The 25,467-nt window shown below is 40.3% G+C and overlaps 1 protein-coding gene across 1 annotated transcript in view; it reads right to left on the reverse strand.

Moving 5' to 3' along the window:
- Nucleotides 1-319: 319 nt before the first annotated feature.
- The window catches only part of BZW2 (basic leucine zipper and W2 domains 2), a 56,401-nt gene continuing 31,253 nt past the window's right edge, over nucleotides 320-25,467 (reverse strand). Inside the window, exons 6-12 of the mRNA XM_082044245.1 lie at nucleotides 19,137-19,272; nucleotides 15,550-15,659; nucleotides 13,554-13,724; nucleotides 12,947-13,093; nucleotides 8,614-8,752; nucleotides 2,402-2,524; nucleotides 320-776 (exon numbers count right to left, since the gene is read on the reverse strand). Coding sequence (XP_081900371.1) covers nucleotides 748-776; nucleotides 2,402-2,524; nucleotides 8,614-8,752; nucleotides 12,947-13,093; nucleotides 13,554-13,724; nucleotides 15,550-15,659; nucleotides 19,137-19,272 — 855 coding nt within the window. The 3' untranslated portion in view covers nucleotides 320-747. The remainder of the gene's footprint in view (nucleotides 777-2,401; nucleotides 2,525-8,613; nucleotides 8,753-12,946; nucleotides 13,094-13,553; nucleotides 13,725-15,549; nucleotides 15,660-19,136; nucleotides 19,273-25,467) is intronic.

Genomic DNA, 25,467 nt, shown 5'->3' on the forward strand with positions numbered 1-25,467 from the left:
ATAACTGAGTGGCCTGAACTGAGAACAGTGTATTACTCTACTTCTCATTTGCATAAATTTTGTACCTGCAAAATTAGGACTGTGCAGAGTTTTCTTTGAATTAATTAATGGAATGAATCAATATTTGCTATGGAATCTGTCCAAAGTTATGTGAAAATACAGGAATAAAGATTAGACAGTGATCCCAATTAGCTGTGGATGCTGAGTTTGTGACAAGTATGAAAACAGACTCTTGACATTCTTGTAGATTTTAACTTGAAGAATCATAAAAACTTTGGCAAGCCCAATTTAGAAAACATACTCACTAACACCAGAAAACTAAGATATAAAAGCCATTTATTCAAAAAAATGTGGTGGTGTCAAATCACATACACAAGCCAATATTGAGCTACAAACACAGACCAAACAGTTCTAAAAACAGAAACTGGAGTGTTCATATACCATAGTACCTGAAAAAGACCGTTAATAAAAAGGAGTCCATAAGTATTTCATTTCACTTTTTCTATATGGCTCCTTGCTGAATGTCTTTGCCTAAGTTAGTGTACAATGAGCCAGAGGTAGAGTCCCAAGTAAAGTATCTAATGCCTCAGGGCTCCATTAAAAACCTTTATTCTTCTAAACAAAAGGAAAGCCTAGCCTATAGTTTTCTGTATGACACTGAAGTAAAGCCTCTTTGCTTGAACAGTACGGCATTCCCAAGCGCATTTGGCATTAACCTAGATTGAGACTGTGCTTTGTTGAACCGTCTCAGTTCTCCTCCCCTTCAGACTCCGACTCTAGAAGAGAACAAAGTAAAACACTTCACGTAGGTTGCACAAGGACAGTGATGTAATTCAATACAAATGAGAAGATATCCTTCCAAAATTCAAATGAAAATTCTCTTCACACCTAGTACTTCCTAGGAAAGGTTGACAGATTAAACAGATTAAGCCAGAAAGAAACGCGCAGCTGCAGAAGACGCACATCTGCTCTGGGCCCTCCGCGGTGGAGATCTTCGTTTACAGATCTGTCACTAGAGTTTTAACCAGACCACTGTGAATTATTCTGGTCCTCATCTGCAGAGCCATGCAATGCCTATCTGACCCGAGTTTAATAAAGGATCAGCGTTATTTGCTCGCTTTTCTAATCTCTATGAGTAGGCGATGCTATCATCCAGGAAGCACCCTGTAAACTCTTTGCTCTGCAAATATCGATCAGCATCACCATCCAGCCTATCTAGGATGGTATATGTGGTGTTACCTTACAGCAGGTATTAAATATCTATAAACAACATTTTTTTATCATTTGTATAGAATAAGACAGAAGTAATTAAGAAGTAGAAACACGAGAAGTACAAGAAATTTAGAAGTAGGAACATACACAGTGCCTTTTATCATGTAAAGCTACTTTGCATCATGCTGTATTTGTGTGTGTTCACCTGACAGGAAAGGGCTTGCTGCCAACAAATATTACACATTAGGTCAGCTTTCTCAGAGCAAACATGGTCTGTGTGTTCTTACAGCAACATTTGGTCTCCATTTGTACTGGACTTTGTAATCAAGGACATCTGGCAGAGGGGAGATGTGGGAAAAGGATAAAAGTACAGAGCAGCAGAAAGGCATACAAGCAGAAGATTAAAAGGTGAAAAAATGCTTAATTAGACCAAGATTGCTAGTCTGAAGTCTTACGTGTGAAAGGATCTACCACTTTATACTGCCACATGCACATGTGAATTGCTGGAAAGTCTTATCTTGTAATTACTACTAGGTATTCCCTCCAAGTTTCTAAAACTAATTCCATTAAATGTATGCAAATGAGCACTAATAATTATATTCCTTTCTATTACACATGGATTGATCTTCTCAATTGATGTGGAATTCCTTTTCCATGCAAAAAATGTAACTTAATGATTCAGGACAAACTGATGTGTTTTTCTATGCAGAATAGGAAACCAGTACTCCTCCACAATAACCATTTTAAAGCAGCAAACACAGAGCACGTATCTCAGCCTGCCCATTCAGTTCACAGCGATTTCAGCTGCAGTGGCACAGGCAGGTTTACGCTGTGTTCACGTCGCCAGTGCAGATGGTATAAGCAGAAAAGGCAGCAATACAGAAAATGTTGGGCTGCCATGCTAATACCAAGGTACATCATGTCATCATCGGTGCTGCGTTCCTCCTACAGAAGCTTAAAGAATTTACCTCCAAAGAAGTGGTACCTGATGACTTCAGGACTTCACAAGGACATCATAAACATTAAAAAGCAGCAAGTGTTTTTTGCTCAGGCATGACTAGAAACAATATGGAGCAGTCACGCCTGCTGTCTTCTAAGCCTGTGTACTTCATATGCTGTGCAACTAAAATCTGAAAAAAGAAATTCTCTTTGCCAAGAGACTACCATATTTCTTTAAATGAATCCGTACCTTCTTCAGCGTTTTGCAGCCACTCCACAAATTTCTTCATCTGGTCAAGAAAAACACTTTTGCCTTTAGCAACGTGTGCTTCTTTATACCACTTGAGGATAGCTTCTTCACTCAGAACATCAGCTGAAATACAGATCAGAGGTTAGAAGATTTTGAACATCTGTGTAGAGAGATTTTTTTTTCTTCAAAAAGGCAGCCTAAAATAAGTTAATATAATCATTGTGGAACAAGCTTTGCATGAACTATTTTAGGTTACGACTACAGAATATCTGATGCATATAAGGGATTCCAGATGCAACAAAGCGTGTAATGTATTAGGGCTTAAAATGAAGTACCAAATATTGCGCTTCTGTAAAGGACAGTTCTCTATTCATCTGCTTTAAATACACTATGTAAGAGAGTTGGATTAAAAAAAAATTTAGTCTGCACATCTTAGAAGAAATACCATGCCTTTTCTTGCTGTTGAATCACAGAACTGTGCATGGTTCTAGAAATCTGAAGTGACAGACACCTCCTGACTGAACAGTGAAAAGACAGCCAGGAGGGATTTTTTGCAATCATCGCCCCCTAAAGGCTTTATATTGTTTTAGCTGATAAGTTTTAAGGCCACTATTCAGACCACCCATTCTAAGGGACCAAATCAGATAGCCCAGCTGACATTTTTCTGTCAAGCATTGAGAACAAAATAGCTGTCGGTGAGGGAATGCGAGGCTGAGTGAGATTCAGAATACAGAAATCCTAATAAGCAGCAACAACACTTATTGTTTCCAACAGATGCAAAGGTAGGGCTAGCAACAGACCTCTAGGCCCAGGAAAAAAGCTCCCACAATCCAGCCAAGCCAAATATCTCAGTAACTGATGGCTGCGGAAGCAAAATCTGGGATCCAGAATGGCATTTTGGCAGTTATGTAATGCAAGAGGCAAGAACAAACAAACAAAAAAATACCAAACTGTACTCGTTCTATAAAAAGACCCAAGACAGCTTTCTACATCTCATTAAAATTTCCGTTCTTTTTTTCTTTGAACAAACAACCCTCCCGTGCTCTACAAAACCAACACATTTCAGTGAAGTTCTTCATGGCTTCCTTGAGCTCCTTGGTGCCATCCCACCCACTGGATATTTGGCTGCCAAAGCACCGACCCCAACCATCACCTTCTGCCTAAAGGTTTTATTATAGTAGATGTGGCAGGCAGGAAGAAGGCAAATTCAGATAAATGACACCCAAACCGCAAAGCATCTGATAAAATGAGACAGAGAAGACATATTTCACATATGCTGTTGAATAATAAACCGATGGAAGCAACCAGAGATACATTTGAACTTAACCAAGACTATCCCAAGACATCCAATAGTAAATGATTATAAAGTCTCCCTGAAAATTTGGAATTTCGTGAGTGCATGTGACTAGAAGTTACCTTGTCTCAGACACTCTCCAAAACAAAACCTCTTCTGCAGTTTGCTGCAGCTGACAGTAAGCCAAAAACGGGGAAAACGGGAGGATGCTGGCTCTGGGCTTTTCCCAGTACATACAAATTTGTGTTTAGTGAATCCTACAAGTGGCATATAAAGCTGCATCTTCCTGAAATCACAGCCCACCACAATGGACTTTTTCTCCAATGCAAGAGAAACACTGGAGCTAAGAAAAAGGTTTCAAGCATGTTGCATTGAATACTTGCCAGTAGTCTTTAGCAGCAGCTCAAAGACATTACAGCATTTAACAAATCAGGATTTTAATTTAGCAAACCTGAAAATATTTCACATGGACTCCCATGAAACTGCACGTAAAAGCTTATGTATACCACAGAGTCCTACAGTTCACACAACCACATCTGCAGAATTACTGAAGGTGTGACACCTATTATGATCCTTAGGGAGAAGCAAAGAAAATCAGGAGAGATTTCAGGAAAGGAAAAATAGAACAACCCCCTCCCAGGGCTCAAGCTAGAGCTCTTGGGTGTTGTGGACATTTAAAAACATGAAGTTGCTGTATAGAATAAGCTGCAGAAGCCCATTGCTGCATTACAGTCCATATTACAATACTGTACAAGGACACGCCTCCAAGTAGGCACATATCTCAGTCCAGGAGTAATAGGATTTAAGTTCATTTATTTTATTGGCAGACTGTCGGCTTGATGCTTTTGTTGCCAAAGAGGAAGGGGAGAATCTCTCCCCTCCCTCCCCAAAACCTGAAACCTGATAACAGCAGCATGTAATCTCACTGTGTGCCTAGAAGATTAAAACATTCTCGAGTCAGGTGGATGGAAAATTTGCCTGTATATAACTCCATAGCAATAAGCCTCCTACACTAATAGGAAGAACAAGATGCATTGAACTACAAAAAAGACAACTGCAACTCTCCTTTCATTTCTGAGAAATATTATCTGTAATACATTCATGCCTCCAGTGCTCCTAAGAGATGATACTCTTCTGTCAGCACAGAGATGCTCAATTAAACAATCATGCAGAACAGGCTGTAGTTAATCATACCTCGAGGTTGCTTTGAAGCAATGGGAACACTCGGGGATATGGGAGGAGGAAGAGAATGATTCATTTTATATATATATATAGTTATTCGTTATTAAAGTTGATTTTATATATATATATATATTTTTTAATGGCTGAGGCTGAACATCGTGGTTTGTGGGGGTGTGCACATCATTTTCACTGCAGTCCCAGGTTCTGTCAGCCCCAGAGAGCTGGTTTTCCTACAGGTACAACCCAAACTACCCACAGCCAGAGCCTCCAGGGACAACCCTCATGGAAGGAAGGAGCTGCAGAGCAGAGGCTGAGGAACCCAGTGCCTTTACTGCAGGGTTAACTGGAAAGTTGCTTGAAGTTCAGGTCTCAGCTTTGTATTGAATCACCCAGTTCAAATGAATTTCTGCTTTCAACTCAAACTGCAAAGCCGTTGGCGATAAAGGGAAAAGCAAACCCTGTCAGCTGCCAACACGGTCAATCAATCTCCTAAATTCAACTCTATTGCAGCTAACTCAGCTGCGAGGACAAAGCCTTAAGGCAAGGGTTCTTTCAATGCCAGGAATGTCTCTCACAGTACAGTCAGGGTCTTTATGGTATATTTCTTTTGCTGGGAAAATTTTGCATCCAGTACCAAAAGGAAATACTTGAATAATGATGATATTTAAAGATAATCATGTCCCACTGAATAACAAAACCTGTGAATTGAGTGGAATTTGAAGATTCAGTTCTTGTAAGCAGAGGATTCCTGCAGCATTTGAGAAGCCAGTCTGCATCTTTTGGTTACAAGATCTCTGTGCTGCAGAAGAGTATCTCTGAGGCCTAACGACAACGATAAGTGCTACTACACATGTACTTGTGTTCTGTTCCCCCTCCATATTTTGTAAATGTTGTCTTGAATTCTAATGCAAGAGTACACAGACACTTTGTGCCTGCTAAGGGTGTTTGCTGTTCAAAGGTTGAAATTCCTCATGAAAGGAATGGTTATTAATTTCAATTGCATCAGTATTTCACATTTGAAATTTCCAGGTTGGACACAAACTAAAGGAGATTCTGCAACTGAATACAATTTATAGAGTGTAATTCAGTGCTTATTTTACCCACAATTAAGGGACACACCGAAACACGGAATGGACTAAAAAACAATATACATAACTAGCAAGAAGGCTGGCAAACTTAGCAGATGTCACTCAGGAGAATTCAGTCATTCTTATTCTGCAACTGGCTTTTAAATTATTGGTCAAAATGCAGTAGGCATGTTTATAATTGCACTGGCTTTAAGTAATAACCAGAGAAGCAACATCATAGCCAAGGATCAGTACAGAACTGGACAGCTTGTTTTCCTCTATAGTATACCAGGAACCTAAAGATATCATAATAACAATAATGTCAACAAGCTTCAACTGACTATAGAACTGCTTTTGCAGATTATACCTACAAGCTGGTAAGAAGCTGCTACCACATAAGGAAAAACAGGGATTGGACTTTCACTGGGGGAAAAGTGGATATTCCTCCTTGTTAGAGACAGAATTAAAAAACAAACAAACAAATACCACAGGCTTTCAGGCCTTCTAGATGCTAATGAACCCAACCATTCCCATCATGTTTGGTGTTTCCATGTAACTCCCAGGAAAGTAATCCAAGGGCTATTTTATGATGGAAACATGGGAAAGATTTAAATGCAAGATGTTGGACATGCTGATGAGAGTAGTCATGCAACTAAATTTGTCAAAGTCATCAGTGATGACAGGCACCAAATGCCACCCAGGCTATCTTCATGCCCAGGAAGCACTCCCTCATAATGAGTAACAAGCAAATAAGCTGTCCACATTCATCCTGGTAGACAGCTGAATTTCTCGCTGCACATCCACAGATACTTCAGATGTCTATATTTGTCACCAGAAAAAGTTCATTAGGTCCCCTGAAACCTCTCCAGTTCCTGTGCAGGTTCCAATTGAAGCACAACAGAAAGGGGCTGCTCCCATCTGCTGCTCCCTCACCACCAGCATAACCAGTAATCACTTTTGGGGACTGTTCTCCTTGACTAGGAAAGAGAAGATATGCTGTTTTCAGCAACTTATCTACAATAAAGTGTATGTCTCTAAATAAAGACCTTATGGCTTGTTTTCAGTGGATATGTATGAGCTGGGGAGAGGAAGAGAGTGAGATCCACCAGCATGGAAATGAAGCAGAGGCAGGCAGCACTCGGTCCCGGCTTTAGGCCATCAACTTCCTCACGGCTCTGGACAAGCCAGAGCCATGGGTGGTTAAAGCACAATAACATCACATGGGAGAAACAGGAACGGGAGGACTAGCACTCCCGGAACTTTCCCTGGTTAACGCCATAGCATGTCCTCACCTAATGGACACTGTTTGATTCCAAAGCTGCTTTAAATAGACTTCCTTACTGTGCCCAGCGCTCAGAAGGGCCCTACGGCTTGTGGCCATACAGTCAGGCCAGCATTTGCCAGCAGGCAGCAGTCAGTCTGCCAAACGGGGCAGATCAAACTTCAGCCTGCCCGGGGCTGGGAAGGGCCGGCAGCCGTGCCGTGGCACGGCCACAGACAGCAGAGAGGCCAGGGCTCTGGCGTGCTTACCCCAGGTATGCCCGGTATGAATACAGTATCGCGTGTGCTGGACATGCTGAACTTATGGCTTCCACTGACAGGCCATGCGGTTGCTCTTGCAGGCTAATACAGTCATGAATTTACAAAAATTCTGAAGGAAGTCCTACACAGAACTGTTTCTGCTTTAACCATCACTTGTTGTCTGAGCGCACAGCAGTTAGAGCAATCACTGAATGTGTCTGGAGTGAATTTTCTTTTTCCAAGAAAACTGAAAAAAGTGTTTGCTGCAGGTTGCAGTTTGAAGTTTGTCCTCAGTCACTAGCAGTCTTTACAAGTTGCATAATTTGCAGGCAGAAGAACAAGGTGTATCATTTTTTCATTTGATCACTGAAGCCATGCTATACTGACACAAGTAGAAAATAAATCCATCTGATTCACTTCTGCCTTCTGTAGCCATTATTTTAACAGTCTGAACTTGTTTGCCTTGAATATGTACCTGGACACAACAGGGTGACCAAAGATCAATATTGGGTTTCTACTCCTGCTGATTTTTCTCCTTAAACCATTTATAGCAAAAAGTCAGAACAAACTGGCACCCACCTATCACACGCTGTGCAAGACCATTAGTCTCTATGACAACTCGATCTGAGTTAACTTGCAAAGAAGTCAACTTCACAATAAAAATTAAATCCCTCAAACTATGGCACCTGCAAGAAACCAGTGGGGAAAGTAAAAGGGAAAGAATAATCAGGAAAGCTCCTCTGGCAGGGAAGAAGTAACAAAATCTTCCTGCCAAAAAGGTTTGCACTTTCAAGGTTTCTTAAAACCAAGCTCTAATTTACCTTTTTAAACCTGCCAGGAATTTACAGAAATGTCTTCCTAGAACTGGTTTTATACAAGGATTAAACTGCACTTGACCAGACTGTGGATGGTGCTTGGATCCTGCACATGCTTCTGGACTACAGGATAAATGCAACAAAGACACAAAAGCTTGTTTCAGCTTTTCCTGTTGCCACACGCTCCTTTGAACTATCAAAGCGTAAGTTATTCCAGAGTTCAACCTCCTCATATGCAACACCTGGAGAACATCCGACTCCTATGGCATCATAGGTGAGTGACTGGCACAGAGAATCCATGCACAGTATACAAGAGTAGATATAGACTTTTACCTTTATAAAAGAGTACCACTATCTTCTGAAAGGCTTTCATGAAGTGGATGTTGTCATAACAATATTCCTGCACCTTCTGGAGAAGAATCAGCTCTGACTGGCCTTGAGTGCTGAACACAGCAAGCAGGGGGGCATATTGCTGAAAGGAAGACAGGGTAGGAAACAAAATGCATGTCAGTATACTGAGAATAAAAATAAATAAAAACTTTTAATGTCTGTATCATGAATTTCATCCTTGGAAATCTGTTCCACTGAAACTTTAGATTTACTTGCCAATTGCATTTGCTTAAACACATATACATAAATATCAATGAGCTTTTGTAAGATTTGCTGCATGCTGCGAGTTAAAATTCAGTACCAGTTTTAGATACTGAATTTTGTAAAATCAATTTATAAAGTCCACATCTCAGAGCACTGCTGTTCGTACACTTCACAAGGCAGGATGATGCCGATTCAGGAGTGATGATGCTTTATTGATGTTCATAACGTAAGGCATCCAAGGATGAAGGCTGTGAAAATACAAAACTCTAGTTTCACAGGGGTTTCAGAAGTCCCAGGAAATTGAACTAATTTAAGTTATTTGAGATAACTGTGATCAAGTGTCATTATTTTTTCTTATTATCACCACCAGAGTATCATGATAACCTTTGCCTTGGTAAACAGCAATGTTTTCAAAGCACAGAATTAACTGCTAATGTTATTCGGACAAGAGAGTAGCAGTAAAAACTTTTCTGTTATGCATTTTTTCCTCTTATTTCAGATTTTAAAATTAGAAATTATGTTAAAGGACCATATCCTGTTCACTCTTTCCTTAAAACCTGCAGTGTTTATATCCATCTCTCCAGTCTCCCCTCCTCTTTGCCTGTGACAAGTCCAGGTAAGACTGCAATCTTAAATGAAAGGTAATATTAAAAGCATTTTTCAGAGCTGAAGGGAAGACCTTGATCTTCAGAGCCCCCAGCCAAATATATGTTAAGTTTACCATTTAAATTGTTTTTGTACTGCTCAGTTCAGCCTTTCTTCATCATTTTCAGTAACACTGTCAGTTTGGCATTTTTCAGATGGATTTGCAATGGCCTAATGCAGCAGAGTTCTGGTCTGTGCGACCGGGGCTGTCGATGGACACGGTCAGGTACCAAACCACCCGTCACCAGCAGCACTGATGGGCACTTTCAGAAGAACATACATTTCAGGACTTCTTTACAAGAGGGTAAATTCTGAGCGTTTTACTCAACATGATCCATGAAAAAAAAATATTAAAATGCATGAAAATCGACTAAAGTTTGAAAGTCTTTTGCAAAATGATTATCAGCTATTAATTTAAAGAAAGAGAGAGCAAAAGATCACAGTGCAGCTGTAACAAGAGCAGCTAGGCAGGCAGACAGTACTATTACTTGTGGAAGAAAACCCCTTACAAAGTAACTAGGAGAAATTACTAAATGTAGCCAACACCAGAGGCTGAGTCTTCCACTTCTGGCAGGTATAGCCACATCTCTAGAAAAAACGACTCTGTTTTATAAAAGCATTGCAAAACTTGTGCAGGCTTTAGGTAGCAGACTCGCTCTTTTCCCCCTTTTGGCCCTGGAAGCATCCAGCTGGTATCTAGGTAAGCTGCAGGGAGGCAGGGCAATATATACAGCTATTAAATAAATAAAATGCACCAGCAGAACCCACTCCCATCCACAGGTTTCTGAAGTGCTGCTGTCTCTAAGTGTTAAGCAATTTATAATAAAAATCCTACCTTTAGGATTTGCCACATCTGACCGATTCCCTTTGCTTTCCTCTCGCTCCTCAACTGGCACAGACTTACAATTACAAGTTTCACAAGTGTCTAACTGACTAAGAAACCATAAAATTAGTGTTCTCTCATTGCTGGCTGAGTTAAGTGGCGTTATTTTCCATTTGCCTCAGGTTAGGTAGCAGCAGGCCAGCAGCTGCAGCGTCACGAATCTCACACCACAGGCTTGCCGGCAGCGCAAATTGTCTGGAGGATTTTCCCCACCCATGGGGAACGTCTCTCTCCTGCACTGGAGGTGGCCTAGGGGCTAACCCCCAGTGTCATGGCGAGGTTACTGGGGCGATGAAGAGCTTATCCTGTAAGATTCTGGGTTTAACAGCTTGCCCCGTCTCCCCCTGAGTTCAGCTCCTGCCGTGTGCATGGCACATGTGGCGTTTACTGCTTCATGGCTGCCCACCACCTCCATTAGGAAGCCACCCATCCAAGAACAGCTTGTTAAGAACTGTAAACTAGGTTAATGTTCTGTGCCTTGATATGTCTTTTCAGGGGCCCCTTGCATATAGTTTACTAAAAGAAATCTAATAAATTCAAGAGACTGGTACCCACATGTCCAAGCTTTGGGAGCTGTGCTTTGTGAAAGTTACATGTCAGGTACAGCCATACAAGAATAAATCCCACCACCTGGCATGTCCCATGTCAAGTACGTATTTAAACACATCCTGACTTGCACCACCAGGGCAAAACAACTCTATGATTGTTTCAGGGCACGTTGACACACAGGAGGGCACAGAACCAGGCTGTGTGTCACACTAACAGTGTTAATCTGATTTCTGGAGGAGGCTGACACATTGCGTCAGCCGAGAGTCCAAAGAGAGGAATCCGAGATCTGTCTCTACCTATCTATAGACGGAGGATGTGAAACAAATGCTGTTCATTTTTGAAAAATTGAATGTAAAGAAGCAGCTAGCAAAGTCTAAATCTCTATTACTACTGTTTCTGTTAAAATCCTACCTGTAGCTGCAAATAGTAAATACCTCATACAAAGTTGTCCTGTGTTTTCAGACAGTGCTAACTAGAAAGACGCCTGTCTCATATAGGCAAAATGCCTTACCTAATTTAGTGGGGTTACATACATAGCTGATGGCTTGGGACAGTGAGATTCATATGACTAAGCATCCAGTCAACAATATTTGCACAAAGCCAGCTATGTTTCTATTTTTCCCATGTTCAAATACTCAAAAAAATATTTGTTAATTTGCCCTGCAGTACCAGACAGTAAATCACAATGAATACTGTTACAACTCAAAGAGATATGATCAATTTTTACATCAAAAGAACAAGAAAAACAATGTCTCTCCTCCTTCTGGAAACTATCTCATCCCTCTAATGCTGTTTGGGTCACTTGAGAAGACTTCAAGGCATTCAATTTTACCATCAAAGACTACAAAAGATCGCAAGCCACTGCATTTCTAGGATGGCTGATGTTGCTCTTGGGAAACCAAATTCAGATGAAAGGACAGCAGTAGTAGGAGCTAAACCAATGTGGGAACTCCAATAGAGGCATCCAATATGAAGAAGAAAGGAATTCAGATCAAGCTTAAGATCCATTTTACCATAAAGAATGAAGTACAGATTGCTTCTAGCCTAGGGCAAATCTTTGCAGCCCTGGCTGTGAGGGAGTATTCTCTTGCTCATGGTTTACTAGCTTAAAAGGACTAATTCTGCTGAAAAGCCTTTTTGCCTCTGTTCTCAGTTCAAGTGTCTTGCACCACACAGTTCCTTCAGACTTAGATGAGGAACACCAACCACTGCAATGGCTCCAATGCCTCTGCATTGTTTTCAGGTTTTGGGTTTTTCTTCCGCTTCAGGGTCATAAGAGTTTTTCTATCACCATAAAACAGTGACACTGCGATCTGTCATCACTTAGCAAGCTACAGCCCGTCTCTCTATGCATTCAGTTCTCTTAGCCATAAGGACAGTACCTGGATCAGAGAGTAACCACCCTACACAGTGCACACACTCTCAAGCCAGCTCCTGGCTTACTAGTTGACAAGTCGCCGAGTATCCAGCTCCCACAGTCAACATCAGTGAGACTGTTTCACAGATTCTGAGCTCAGCAGCCTTGCCTGGATCTAACCAAGCTCTGTGCAAAGCCAGCACAGGTGCCACCTCACCAAGCTCCCAAAACTTCTTTGCTTCTGGCAAAGACATTGCAAAGGCAGTTCCTGCAGGCTTCCTAGTCAGGTCGCAGCACAGCTGAGCCTCAGCACTTGCTCAGTGCTGTCCCCAAGGCAAGGAGTCTCTTGGGATCCGGCATGCCGAGAAAGTGCAGTTGCAGAGGTGCTCAGGCTGTGACCACCTCAGTTTGCCCTGGTTCTCTGCACTGTGTCTCAGGGCATTCGATAATCTGAACTACCTCAGTTTTGCATTAATTTGACTACAGGACTAGACACAAGACACTCCAATGCTTAGTGTGCTCAGCGTCAGCCCTCAAGACTCTCAGTCTCCTGGATTTAAGCAGGCAAAAACTTGACAGATGTACAAAGTATTCTCTTAGTTCACTGCAGCCCTTCCCCTCTTCACCCACACATGCACCTTTAGGTGTTTGAGGGCTTGCTCTGCAACCAGCTCTTCCTTCTTGTTCCATTCCACAGCATTCATGACACAGGTCCACAGGAGACCGATCACTGCTGGCTCTGGCAGCTCATTTCTCTTCATTTCCTCTTTTACGTAAAGCACTACCTGCAGCAGGAAATAAACCAGGAATGGTGCTGCCTTACCAAATACTTGCAGTCATTTACAAATAACACCACAGCACAGAAGAAGAAACAGAACAAGAATAACAAAAAGGAAGCATTTAGCATTAGCAACATTACTACTACTTGACTACAAGTTTTGTCCTTCCCCTCCAACCTAACAGTTAATACAGTTAAATGAGACAGATTCTCATCAAGCATAACTGAAAAAAGCAAACAAAACAAGAACAACCAAAAAACATCACAGTAAGTTGCACTTGTAAATCCAGAGGATGTTTTGTTGCTTTATTCTTAAGGACAGGGTGAACTGATGAATAAATTAAAATAATTTTAAGAAAAGCAGGAAAACTATGAGGTGCTCATATCTGTTCCTCTGTACCTACTGTTGATTCAAGTCTTTCACTATATTCATATAAACAGAAGTTGTAAAAAAACCCACTCTTTACCTCTTTAATTGGGCATTCCTGAGAGAGACGTTCTTGTAGCTCTTTCTGAAGTTCTTTACGAGTCCCCAGTGACTGCTGAACTCTAAGGAAATCTGAGAGCTCTTTTAGACCTGCTTCAGTAAAATACTTGGCAAAATGGTCCACATTCTGCCGGTTGGCTGGAAATAGTTCCTAAAAAGACAGAAATGCTCACTGTTAAATAAATAACCAACTGTGACTCTTGACAGAATGGAAGGAACATTTTTTAAGAATGAACAATGGGAATCACCTGGTACTGCACTTAAACAATTCAATGCTTCTGTTAACACTGGAAAAGTCAACACTTTGTTCATAATGTTGTTTCATTAAAGTGGAAGGCAAAACGATGGTCAGTTATGAAAAAAGCCTAACACCCTCTCCACATGAAATGCATGTACTTATGAAGACCTGTGACCCTAAGATGTCGCTCAAAACAGAGAAAATACACCTTTTCCAGATTCCAAGAGTTTTGCAGGGAAAGTACAAAAGAATAGATCGTAAAGCCATTATACGCAAAGCACACTTACCAAGCCCTCCCAGTGTGTCCTTAAGAAAAATACGCTTAGCAATACACATATGGCACCCTGGCCTGATGTCGCTACTCTGCTGAGCAACCATTACCACTAATGCATCATTCAACAAACATCTCAAAAGCCACTATGTACTGTTAACATTAACTCCTGTAGGCATTTCTGACTCAAAGACACCATCAACCTATGATTTATGAAAGTCCAGCTACTTAGAAAAGTTATAATGATTCTTAAAAATTGCTACAGCAAATGCCCCATCTTGGTAATGAATCCACAGCACTTGCCTACCATCCAGTTCTTGCTGTCTAACAATGACTTGTGGGATAGATAACACTTTTTTTACAAAGAAGCCAGAGATCCTCAATCTGTTTCCTTACTGAAAATGAGATTAAGAAGAAACTTTCACGAAGACAGCTATGCTAGGCAACATTATCTGATACATTATAGTTGTTTAATATAGCAGCATAATGAAAGCCAACAGCTGAAAGTTTAAGTCAGTCAAGTTTGAAACAGAAATAAGACGCAGTTTGCTTTTCTTCCCCCTCTCTAATAAACAGTGTAATTAGCCCATTTCACAGCTTTATCGCAAATTACTTATGACTTGGACTCTTCGAATCAAATACAAATTGAAGAGATGAAGGGGTGGCGAGGTTGCTTCACTTCTGAAAGATTCTTGCCGAATCATAAATTATAGAGGTAGAAACAGGAAATGCTGCTGAAATTCTCCAGGCAGCGCTACACAGGATGTAGCACACTTGACTGGATTATCACAGCAGCAATCTTTTTGAGGATTAAAAAAAAAAAGCCCTATTGATCTTCAGAAAGACACTGTGAGAGAACGGCACACAACACTGCTGCATATTCATATATCCTCTAAACAGCTCAGGCCACTGCTACAAACCCAGAACACAGGTTTCGAGTCCAAAGGCTGACAGCCTTCCTGCATTGCTGCTACCAGGTCTGCTGGCACCACTGCAGGACCAGTTATGCTGCCCAGATGGCTATTGCTGCAGAAAATGAGCTTACTGTGCTTTTGCTATACTATTTAAACACTGTCGCTTTGGAACGTATATTATAATCACAACCCTTTATACTTTATTATTTACAAAAGTAAAACATGTCTCAAAAGAACCACAAGTCCTCATAGACAGTTGCAAGTGGTGTGTGTTTTGTTAGCAGTGGTTAGAAAAAATCCTATTTAATTAACTCCCAATCCCTATATATGTAGTCTCTCAGAAGGCATTTAGCTATAGAAAAAATAGAGACAGAATGTAAAAACATGTGGTATTTAATATTCCTGAACCTGTATCAATGCTACAGCCATAACAATACTGCTGTGATTCAAAATATTTTAAAAATTTAAGTCAGTCTGATGGGGAGTTAACAGGCTTACAGCAGACTACCATCTGCATTTTATTTCCTTCTTGTTGAAAATACGTTGTACTTACTAGCAATCTCTTATCGAGGTTGGCTTTTCTTAAAGCAGAGGTAACAGAATTGGCATCTTTCTCTGCCATCCATGCTTTAAAAAGCTTTACAGCAAAAGAGGCTGCAATCCCTGTTTGAGAAAAAACACAAAACCATGCTTCAGCACTTTTCAACATGAATTAGAGATGGTTATAAGAAGTATAAGGTTACAAAATGGTTACAAGAACAAGGAATGGAAATACATTTATGACAACAGGACCAAACACGGAGAGATGAAATGCTATTTTTTTTTCTTTAATCCAGTATTATTTTTCTGAAGTATGCTAGATTGTTTGAAAAATCTTTTCATCCTGGATTGCCCACCACTATTCAACTGCTCAAAGATTTTCTTTGCAGTTGTTTTTCCTACCCTCCCCAATTTACAGACTAAGTCCAATGCAAAAGGAAAAATTGTGTTAAATCAGGAAATGAAGGCACAAAATAACAAAGAATAATCAGAAATAAGAACTGAAAAAAAAACCCCATATATTCAAACAGCATTTAGGAAGCCCTGGAATAGGGTTAAATAACTTTGCAGCTTCAAGGTAACTGATTGTACCCTGTCCTCCTAGTAGCTGGTAGAACCAGGCGCAAATGCTATTTTAAATTAAAAATTCCTTCCTCAAGGCACAACTTAATATTTTCTGCATTGGATCGAAAGAACTCTTCTTCCCCTAGCTGTAGCTTTCCCGGGGGAGCTAACACGCCATTAGCCCCACACCTCCTGTTTCCCCCCGGCTCATGTTCCTGGAGCAGCAATGGTTCCTGGAGCTCTGCTCCGGCATCTCAGCTGCAAGTGGCGACTGTGGAGAGCTGGAGGAACCTGCAAGGTCTGGGAGACCCAGCTCACCCTTGAGGAAGGTCCCCTCTAGGCCAGCTACACTTCTCCATACTACACTCATCTCAAGATTTACAGTGACACTGAGGGTGAGGATAATGATACCGGTATACCATACTACACTACAGCCGGTCATCATAATTTTCTGCTTCACTCCCAAACAGTCCTGAAGCTGCAAGAGCTAGATGAGACCTACTGGTAGGAAGCAGCTTTGTCATTCTTAGCCACTTTATAGATAGAGATCCATTCTTCTTATTTCTAGGATACACTGGCTAAATGAGTCATCAAACAAGAACAGAAAAGACTGTTCACAGAGCAGCGTTAAGCTTCATTAACATTCATTACAGATCTTGACTGTTACGACAGTTTTGGCAACCTTATTGCAAGAGCTTAGTCATAAGGCACAGCTCTTACAGAAGCACCATATGGAACTATAGGTGCACAATGCCATGCAAGAGAGGTCTACAAATATTACTTTGGGCTTTTTTCACATGTTGTACAGCAGGTTCCAAGTGCAACCAGCAGGATGCAGCCATCAGAAGTAGTGTTGGCTGACTAGTCAAGACTGACAAAGACTGGTCTACCAACAGCAGACCTAGGTGTAATGCCCACCTGTAACTGCTAAACCTGCAAGAACAGGTCAGCATATCCGACATGCTCATAAATTCAATACCAAAACTGAGTGGAACACTCTGGTCTCTGTCACCAAGCACTGTCCCCAATAGCCATATCCTAAACCCTTTTTCAAGTTTTAGCTTAAAACAAAACAAATTTTATGCCTGTACAAAGAGGGAGGTTGTTCTACAGCTTCCCTACCCACACGTTTTCAAACTTCTAATTTACAGTCCAAATTTATCGTCAGCCACTTCTTACGCTCTACTCATGTGCTGCCACTGCCTTTTCCTTTAAGCAGCTCTTATATTTTTCCGTTTTTTTTTTTTTTTTCTTTTCCCCCTATTTGCAGAAAGCTGCTTCAGCCATTCATTTTATTGATTAACCCCATTAACCGTTCTTTGCATTTGCACTAGTTTTTCAGCATGGGTGACAATAAGGGCACACATAACCCTGCTGAGGTTTCACCGCTGCCTAGACCTTTCTGTGTCTCTGGTAGAAATACGTCAGCTATCCCCAAAAGACATTTTTTTCCCATCTATACATCACAATAAAAGTAATGGCAACACTGAAAAAAGGGTAATCCTAAAATAAATTAGGTATTTGTCCCCAAACTTGATGGATCTCCTATTAGCACTATCTGTCCTCTCTCTCTTTCAACCAGTTCTTTGCCAACGTTACAATTGCCATGCTGATCAACTGTTCCTTCAGATAATTTTTTCCTTGTGTATTTTAACCTCACTTGCCTGCAGTATTGATTTTTGTAAATCAAAGTATAAAGCTTATTTTTATATGATCTACCTGTTTTAAGCCTTAATCTTTTTTCCGTTTTTCATTTATCTTTGCATCTTTAATTATTCTTCCATAAAAGATCTATTCCAGAACACTGATTGAACAATCTTTTCCTGAAATGTGACACAGGTACATTTTAGTATAGATAAACCCAGAATCAACAGTATATGTAAGCTCCTGACAAAGGTTTAGAGCGCCTAGAAACATAAGTGTATAATGCAAATACAATTTGTTCTAGGATCTGTATATAACAATTGTGTTCTTTTAATGTTAAACTTAAAATATAACAAATTACGTGCGTTTTAAAATTTTGAGGTAACAGATGCCTCTTGTCTTCCCATAACCAGACCCATAATAGACTCTGATTTAAAAACACTGCAGGCCATCACCCTAAGACATGGATTAGTGCTTTTGTTTGAATTTTCTCCCAGTTAAATTCTGATTCCGAAAGCTGTGGGTGATGACAGAGCAAAGCTGCAGCTGTGGCTTTTCTTTCTGCAGCATTTAGAAAACAAATGTAATGGTTAGCATGCTGCAAATGACAATATGAAGTTAGAACACTTCTTTTCTTAAATGAAAGTTAGAATACATTTTAGCTAATATATAGCTCTTTAACAAAATCAAAAAGATTTCATGAAAACCTGTTCGACAGTGACGGTGCATTTGCAATTATCCCAGGTAGTCAGTAACTAGTGGAGAAAGACACTGGAAAAATCAGGACTCCAAGGTAGCTATAACTAACTAACTAAAGAAAAACCCTCAAAAAAAAAAATCATCTCAAAAAAGCATTATACCGTAAGACTGAAAGAACAGTTACTCATTATGTGGTAAATACAAATCCATGGGAAAGTGTATCAAACACTGATCACTACTGGTATGAAGGCAAAATGGGGGCTTGAATCCTTTTTTACCTTCTGCAATACCCAGCTGGCCTGCATGTGCTCTCTGTCCCTCTTCACACTCAAATGCACAAGATATTTGCAACACTTGAAAAAACGCTAGTAGGCATATATCAGGAACAGATGTTACAGTTCACACTTTTGTAGTACCACTATAATGCATATATTTTACAATTCTGCACACATGCGTATAACTTCCAGAAAACACAAATCCTTTAGGATTTACTTTTGGTTTTGTTGCTTTTTTTCCTATGTTTGACTGCCCTCTTATTAGAGTTCACAAAGTATGTTGGTTGTTGCTGTCTGTATAGGCTTCTGCTTTAAAATACTGATTTCTGTTGCACAGTTGAAGGCTTCCAATGTACAAAATATGTTGCAATAAAATACAAGATAAAGTAAGAAAAAAAAAGATTGTATAGAACATTACCTTCTTTGACTATGTTGTCAGTGAAGAGGCTTGTTAAAATTGTAGCAGGAAGAGTCCCGTTGGCTAACAGGATGCCAGAAAGCATTGCCAGCTTTGTCTGTTCTGTCTCAGTGAAGGCTTTAAGAAACAGCAGAAGCTGTGGATCAGACAAGAAAGAAAAAAAAAAAAAGATATATTTGAGCCATAGGCAATAATAACAGGTAGAGATGAATATTAGCAGACAGTTTAATTTCTTATTTCTCAACAAGTCCCACTATAATTAATAGCAATCACGTCAAAATCTGTCCTGAAGCATGGCAGTGCCATTTCACTGATCACTTAAAATTTCACTTTGCATAAGGATGCAAGCATGTGCAATACAGCCTTACTCAGGGAGACGAGGCCTGTCTTCTCCAAATATACAGATATATGTCTAAAAATAAAAGTGCTCGCTAAAGGCTTGAGACCCACAGAAATTACAGGATCACAGACCTGCTGATTTCAACAGGCCGACAGGCGCCTGCACATCTTCAGACCAGACTAAGCCCCACACAGTCACAGTTCCTTTTCTAGCGTGCAAAAACTATTACTCATGTGAACAATAAAAGGATGAGAAAGTTTCCTGTTTTCCTTTTGGGGAAGGGAACAGAGTGCAATTACAACAGATTTTCTATTGGCTAAAATAAGAAATATATTTCAAGTTCAGACATTCTTGATGCAGCTGGCAAAGGACAGACAGGAACAAAAGCTGCTCTAAGACCTTTGCCATTGCCACTACTAATTACAAGAGGAAACAACCAGCCTGAGAAAAAATTACAAACCTCTCCATCTTAAGCACTAGAAAATCTGAACTACGCATTTACCTCTTCAAGTCTGAAACCAGCAACTGAGTCTATTTATATATCTTAATTTCATGTTAAAATAAAACAAATGACTTGAAAGTGTATTGATGCAGCACAATACATCTCTTTTCCTTTACATCGGGAAAGAAGTTCCGCGAAAACAAGATTTTGTTGATAGCATTACTGTTAACAGTAACATTTTCTTAACGTGTTGTTAGCAATCACAGTATGGCTGATGGGAAAAAGGAGGTTAGAGAGCAAAGGGCGGCTTCATTCATTGCAAAAAGCTGCTGACTCCATCAGAAGCTGGCTTACAAACTGACCATCAGGGAAAAAAAAAAATCTGCAGACATCCATGTCTGAGTTGAAAAGGAATTCTCATTTCCTTCAGCTACCAGAGCGTTATTCAGCTACCTTCTGCTGTCATGACACCCTTTTTCCTTCTCCAAATGAGCAATAGATGCAATCAAAGCAGAGCAGCCCATTCTGATGGAAAATTCCCACCCAGTCTCCAAATTAAGGGTATTTTTTAATTACCAAAACCTACTTGTAGAAAGGGACAGAATATCAGACATGTCCCTGTGCTTGTTCATTACCAAAGACAGTGAGAGCTCCTCTCCAAGACATCTAAGCAGCTTACCACTAACTGTAAATCGCTCTGAATGCAGTGACATTTTTAAAATCCGGATAACTAATGAAGTAAATTATTAAAACTCATGCAGTGTTTTATGAATAGCTCTGCTCTGTATCAGTGAACAGAACTGAAAAAACCCCTCATTCATATGGTAGTACTTACATAATAACATCAGCTTTAAATTACAGCTTACACAGGCCTGAATGATTCAACCACAGTCAAATCATTTAGTGATTTTTAAGTGAGCTTCAGCCAAATGATTGCAACATGCAGTTTTAGCTTAAAATAAAAAAATGTAAGATCTCCAGGTGCAATTTTATTTCAACAAACTGTGACTCACAACCAAAAATGTAAGGAAATTTGGGATGCAGATTAATGGAGTTATTATTTCTAAACATATGGCTGAGAAACAAGTGGTGTACTGTACTTCCAAATGCAGCAATTAGCTGGTATATATAATGGTGCAAGTAAAGGAACTCCAGGGCCACATTTAATAGGAAGACTGAAAACATTTTTACAGTATTTCGGTATAAGCCTAGCATAAAATGGAGGCCTGGGGAATTAAAGCTTTCTCTATACAAGCCTTATCAACAACACTGTATCAAAATGAGATCTGCACAAGAAAAGAGAAAACAGCTTTAGGTTTCTGTGTAGCCTCCTTGACTCTTTTTCCTTCTGCTCCCATATAAGCAACAGATGAGCATTTTGATTAGAAAGTGGTCCCACTGACTACCGTAACGTGACAAACCAGGTTTTTGGCATACTTCTGAGCTGCAACCTCCCTAGGGTTTTGTCAGTAATTAATAAATCATGAACAGTTATACCCATTTATGTCAGACTTGAGTCATGAAAGCAACAACAGCAGTAAATGCAGCTGCAAGACCAGGGTAATGCAGTTCAAGGTAGAGAAGGATCCTAAGACAACATCCAAACATTTATTGACTCTTGTTTCAAGAAATCTGTTTTTGTCCAAATGTTTTGCAAGGTTTGAGACGATGTGTCTGTGAAGTTCACAGTCTCGTCCTCTTCCCTTTCCTTTGAAATGTGCTTCTTGCAGGTCTCTTGGAATGAATCTGAACTAGGGTGTTCTTGAACAGTACACCACTGCAGTATGTTTTGAGCAAGAACCTGGTCTTCTACCCATCTCCTACTGCTTAAAGTGCTGATAGTGTTACTGCATAATTTTACTAATATTTTTAAAAAAAACTCTCCAATAAACTTAAATATATCATTTTATGCTCTTCAAGGGTATTATTCTATATTTCAAGCAACTGTGAAACATAGGCTAATTTAGGGGGAGACTGAATGATAGGAAAAAGACAAAACCTCTAATAAACCCATTTAGAAACCATCAAAAAGAACAAAATGTTCAGTTCGAAGCTGTCGCTTCAGATTTTTATTGGCGATTACTTTAAGAGCTCTTCTTTTACCGTCACAATTACAAACCTCAGCAGGGAAGTAACAAAATGTTCAAGTCACTTCAGAATAGTACCAAACCACCCACAGAAAGTTCTCCCAGCCGATGCTTCCCTGCTGTGAGCCAAGCGCTGCCATTACTGCTTTTGTTACAGATACAAGCTGATTCCAGGCATAAAATGCGCAGTTCTGGCTCACAATTTTGTATTTCTATCATAGCTATAAGAGCCCCCAAGTATTTAAGTGGGAGTTCAGAATGCCTAATAAGCACAAGACCAGACTTAATGTGCTGTTCCATGCTATTTTTGTCTTTAAAAGAAAAGTCTTTTAGGCACAAATTCTGGGCATAAAAGATAGGCCCAAGTAAAGACATGCATGCAACATTAAAAAGCATACTAGAAAAACAAGTGCTTCTGCTCTCCCTCTTGCAATCTGGAAGCCTTAAGAGTGAATATTAAGGAATTTCATCTACACAGGGAGTGTGGTGCCTTTTTATATCTTGATTATCTGAAGTGGTCTGTTGCTTTAGCATCTGACAGTCTGTCACATCTGTAGACAGCACTGAACTGTCAGCACTGGAGAAAGCAGTAGAAATAACAGATACCCACTGACTGATTCTTGCCTTTCATTTAGCTGACTTAAAGCATCGCTGTTTACTCCCCATTTGATCTCAGAATGTTAGGCTCCTCTTATTTCATAATTTTCAGCTTTAGAGTTCTTCCATTAGGAAAACAGGAATATGAACAAAGGATCTCATGACATCTCCCAGTACTTCACATGCCCTCATATGACTCAGTAATATTTACTACTGTTAAGACCAAAAACATACTTATCTGCACTTTATCCCAATTTTTTAAATAAAAAACCTATACAGAATGCTCCTTAGGCTCACAAAAATACTACACAGACAAATAATGCTGCATGGTTCACCCACTGACCTGGGCAGAAATAGGCATGTAAGAAAGATGAACAAAAATTTGGAACTGAGAATTTTACTCAAATGATTGCAAAATGTTGTCATCGGTCTATGCAGGCACGCTGCTGTGCTGGTTTCACTGAAAATGAGTTAATTTTCTTCATGCAGTTAGAAACCTTTCTTTTTCATAGCTAGCACACTCATTATTTGGACTTAGTTTGAGAACAAGAGATAACACCCCAGTACAGAGTTAATGTTTTTATTGTTCTGGTCTGAGAGCCAGGGACACTCTGAGTGCTCTGCGCACAGGTGTGAGGCATTGAGGAAGAGGGACATGGATCATGGATGGGGCAGAGCTTGACTGACATCCTGACTGATCAATAAGAGGATTCCATCCCATTAGCGTCTTGCTTCCTATTTAAGGAGAGTTGGGATCTTTGAGTCGCTCTCTTGTTTCTTCACCTTCTTCAGTCTCTTTTGTCAGAGCCAGGACGTTTTGGGAGGGTTCTGTTCAAGGCGTTTAGTTTGGCCTTTCCTGCCTTTTTTCCTCTTTCCTCTCTCCGGGATCAGTTGTTGAGACCAGGTGCTGCTTCCTGGAACTGGCTGCTCAGTGTGGATGGAGTTTGTGACGAGATACATTGAGTATCTTTTATTTTATAGTCTATTTCTATTTTATATATACATATATATTTACTAGTAGTGTATTAGTATTTCGTTATTTTATTAAACTGTGTTTATCTAAACCCAAATTTCTCCCTTCCCTTTCAATTCGCTCCCCTGTCTGGGGCATAGGGGGGTGAGTAGCAGCTATCATGGTTGTATTGCTAGCTCGGGTTAAACCATGACAACTGGGCAGCACTCATGCAAACGTAAACTGCCTATATTAAAAAACAGTAGGTGAGTAATGCACTTAAAAATCCTTGTCTTCTATCAAAATTGCGTGCATGAAACAATTTAGATGTAAAAATGTAGATGTAAGGTTTGCGTATGTCACTAGAAGAATAATTTGCAATCTTGTGGGGAGAGAATTAAGAAATAAAACATTTGAAAGCTGGAAGCACACACGAAAGGGAAAGATTCTGGGAAATAATAACAACAAAATATAATCATGACAAAATGACAAAATTATGAGCTAGAAGATATAAAGCAAATACTTGTACAAATACTGCCATCTAAGACAGTCTTTCTTTAAAGAGAAGTCCCACTGGTTCCCATCTGGTTCTTTAGAATGAAAAGGCTGGTATGGCCTTGTTTTTTTTAGTGTGACACTCCAGAAGATGAGTTAATTTTCCCCCAAGTGCTCTAGCTGCCTAATGAATCTACCAGAAAAACCACGATTGCTGGGACAATGACCCATGAAACAACATCGAGGAGTTGTTCTCTGGCTTTTCTAACCATCACCTAACTGCAGTAGTCTTTGAACGATTAAATCGTGCAGAAACACCTTCTAGAAACATTAATGTATCTATGTTGTGACCCTTTTCATGGGCAGCTGCTCTCACACGCATTACTGCACACAGTGATTAAAGTATTAAATAGTTAAAAACCCAGCAGCCTCATCAGTGAGAAGACAGCCACCTGAAGTACAGGCCCACACACAGAGAGGGAAGCAGAATCACAGAATGTCAGGGATTGGAAGGGACCTCGAAAGTTCATCTAGTTCAACCCCCCTGCTGGAGCAGGAACACCCAGATGAGGTTACACAGGAATGTGTCTAGGTGGGTTTTGGATGTCTCCAGTGTAGGAGACTCCATACCCACCCTGGGCAGCCTGTTCCAGGGCTCTGTCACCCTCACTGTGAAGAAGTTTCTTCTCCTATTTAAGTGGAACCTCCTGTGTTCCAGTTTGCACCCATTGCCCCTTGTCTTATCATTGTTTGTCACCGAGAAGAGCCTGGCTCCATCCTTGTGACACTCACCCTTTATATATTTATAAACATTAATGAGGTCACCCCTCAGTCTCCTCCAAGGTAAAGAAACCCAGCTCCCTCAGCCTCAAGCACAAGGCAACTACGACCAGTCCTCAAGGGTTTTTGAGGCAATGACAGCACAGGTGCAACACACAGGCCCAAACTTTCACAACCACCTTCCTAACTTCTAAATTTTCAAATAAACTGCATTAGCCAAGGAATAGAGTGCACCTGGCACCCACACCGCAAGTCCAGGCCAAGACTGGCACCGGCACTAAGGGTGACGATGGAAGAGCAGATGGAAAAGTTACCCCCCAGCCTAGGACCACGATGCAAACCTCATCTTGTGATTTCTCATACCAGATGTTATCTGACACTGAAAACTATACAAAAAGCCTCTACATAAAATTGAGATTTGCAGTCTGCAGGGTGAACAAGCCCTCTCTGGCCCCATGCTACCAGGGCTAGGATGCTTCCAATGGCTTTACATGAGCAGCATGACTCCAGTCACGCTGTACCTCAAACTATTGCTTCTTCTGAAGCTACCATATAGTTAATCTTCACATCAGAGGCACTTGTTCCTCAGCTGAAGAGTCAAATTATTATATATTAATCATAGTCTCATCTTGTCACTG

The sequence above is a fragment of the Streptopelia decaocto genome (genome assembly GCF_964273445.1).
Source record: "Streptopelia decaocto genome assembly, chromosome: 2".
In the NCBI taxonomy this organism is placed as follows: domain Eukaryota; kingdom Metazoa; phylum Chordata; class Aves; order Columbiformes; family Columbidae; genus Streptopelia; species Streptopelia decaocto.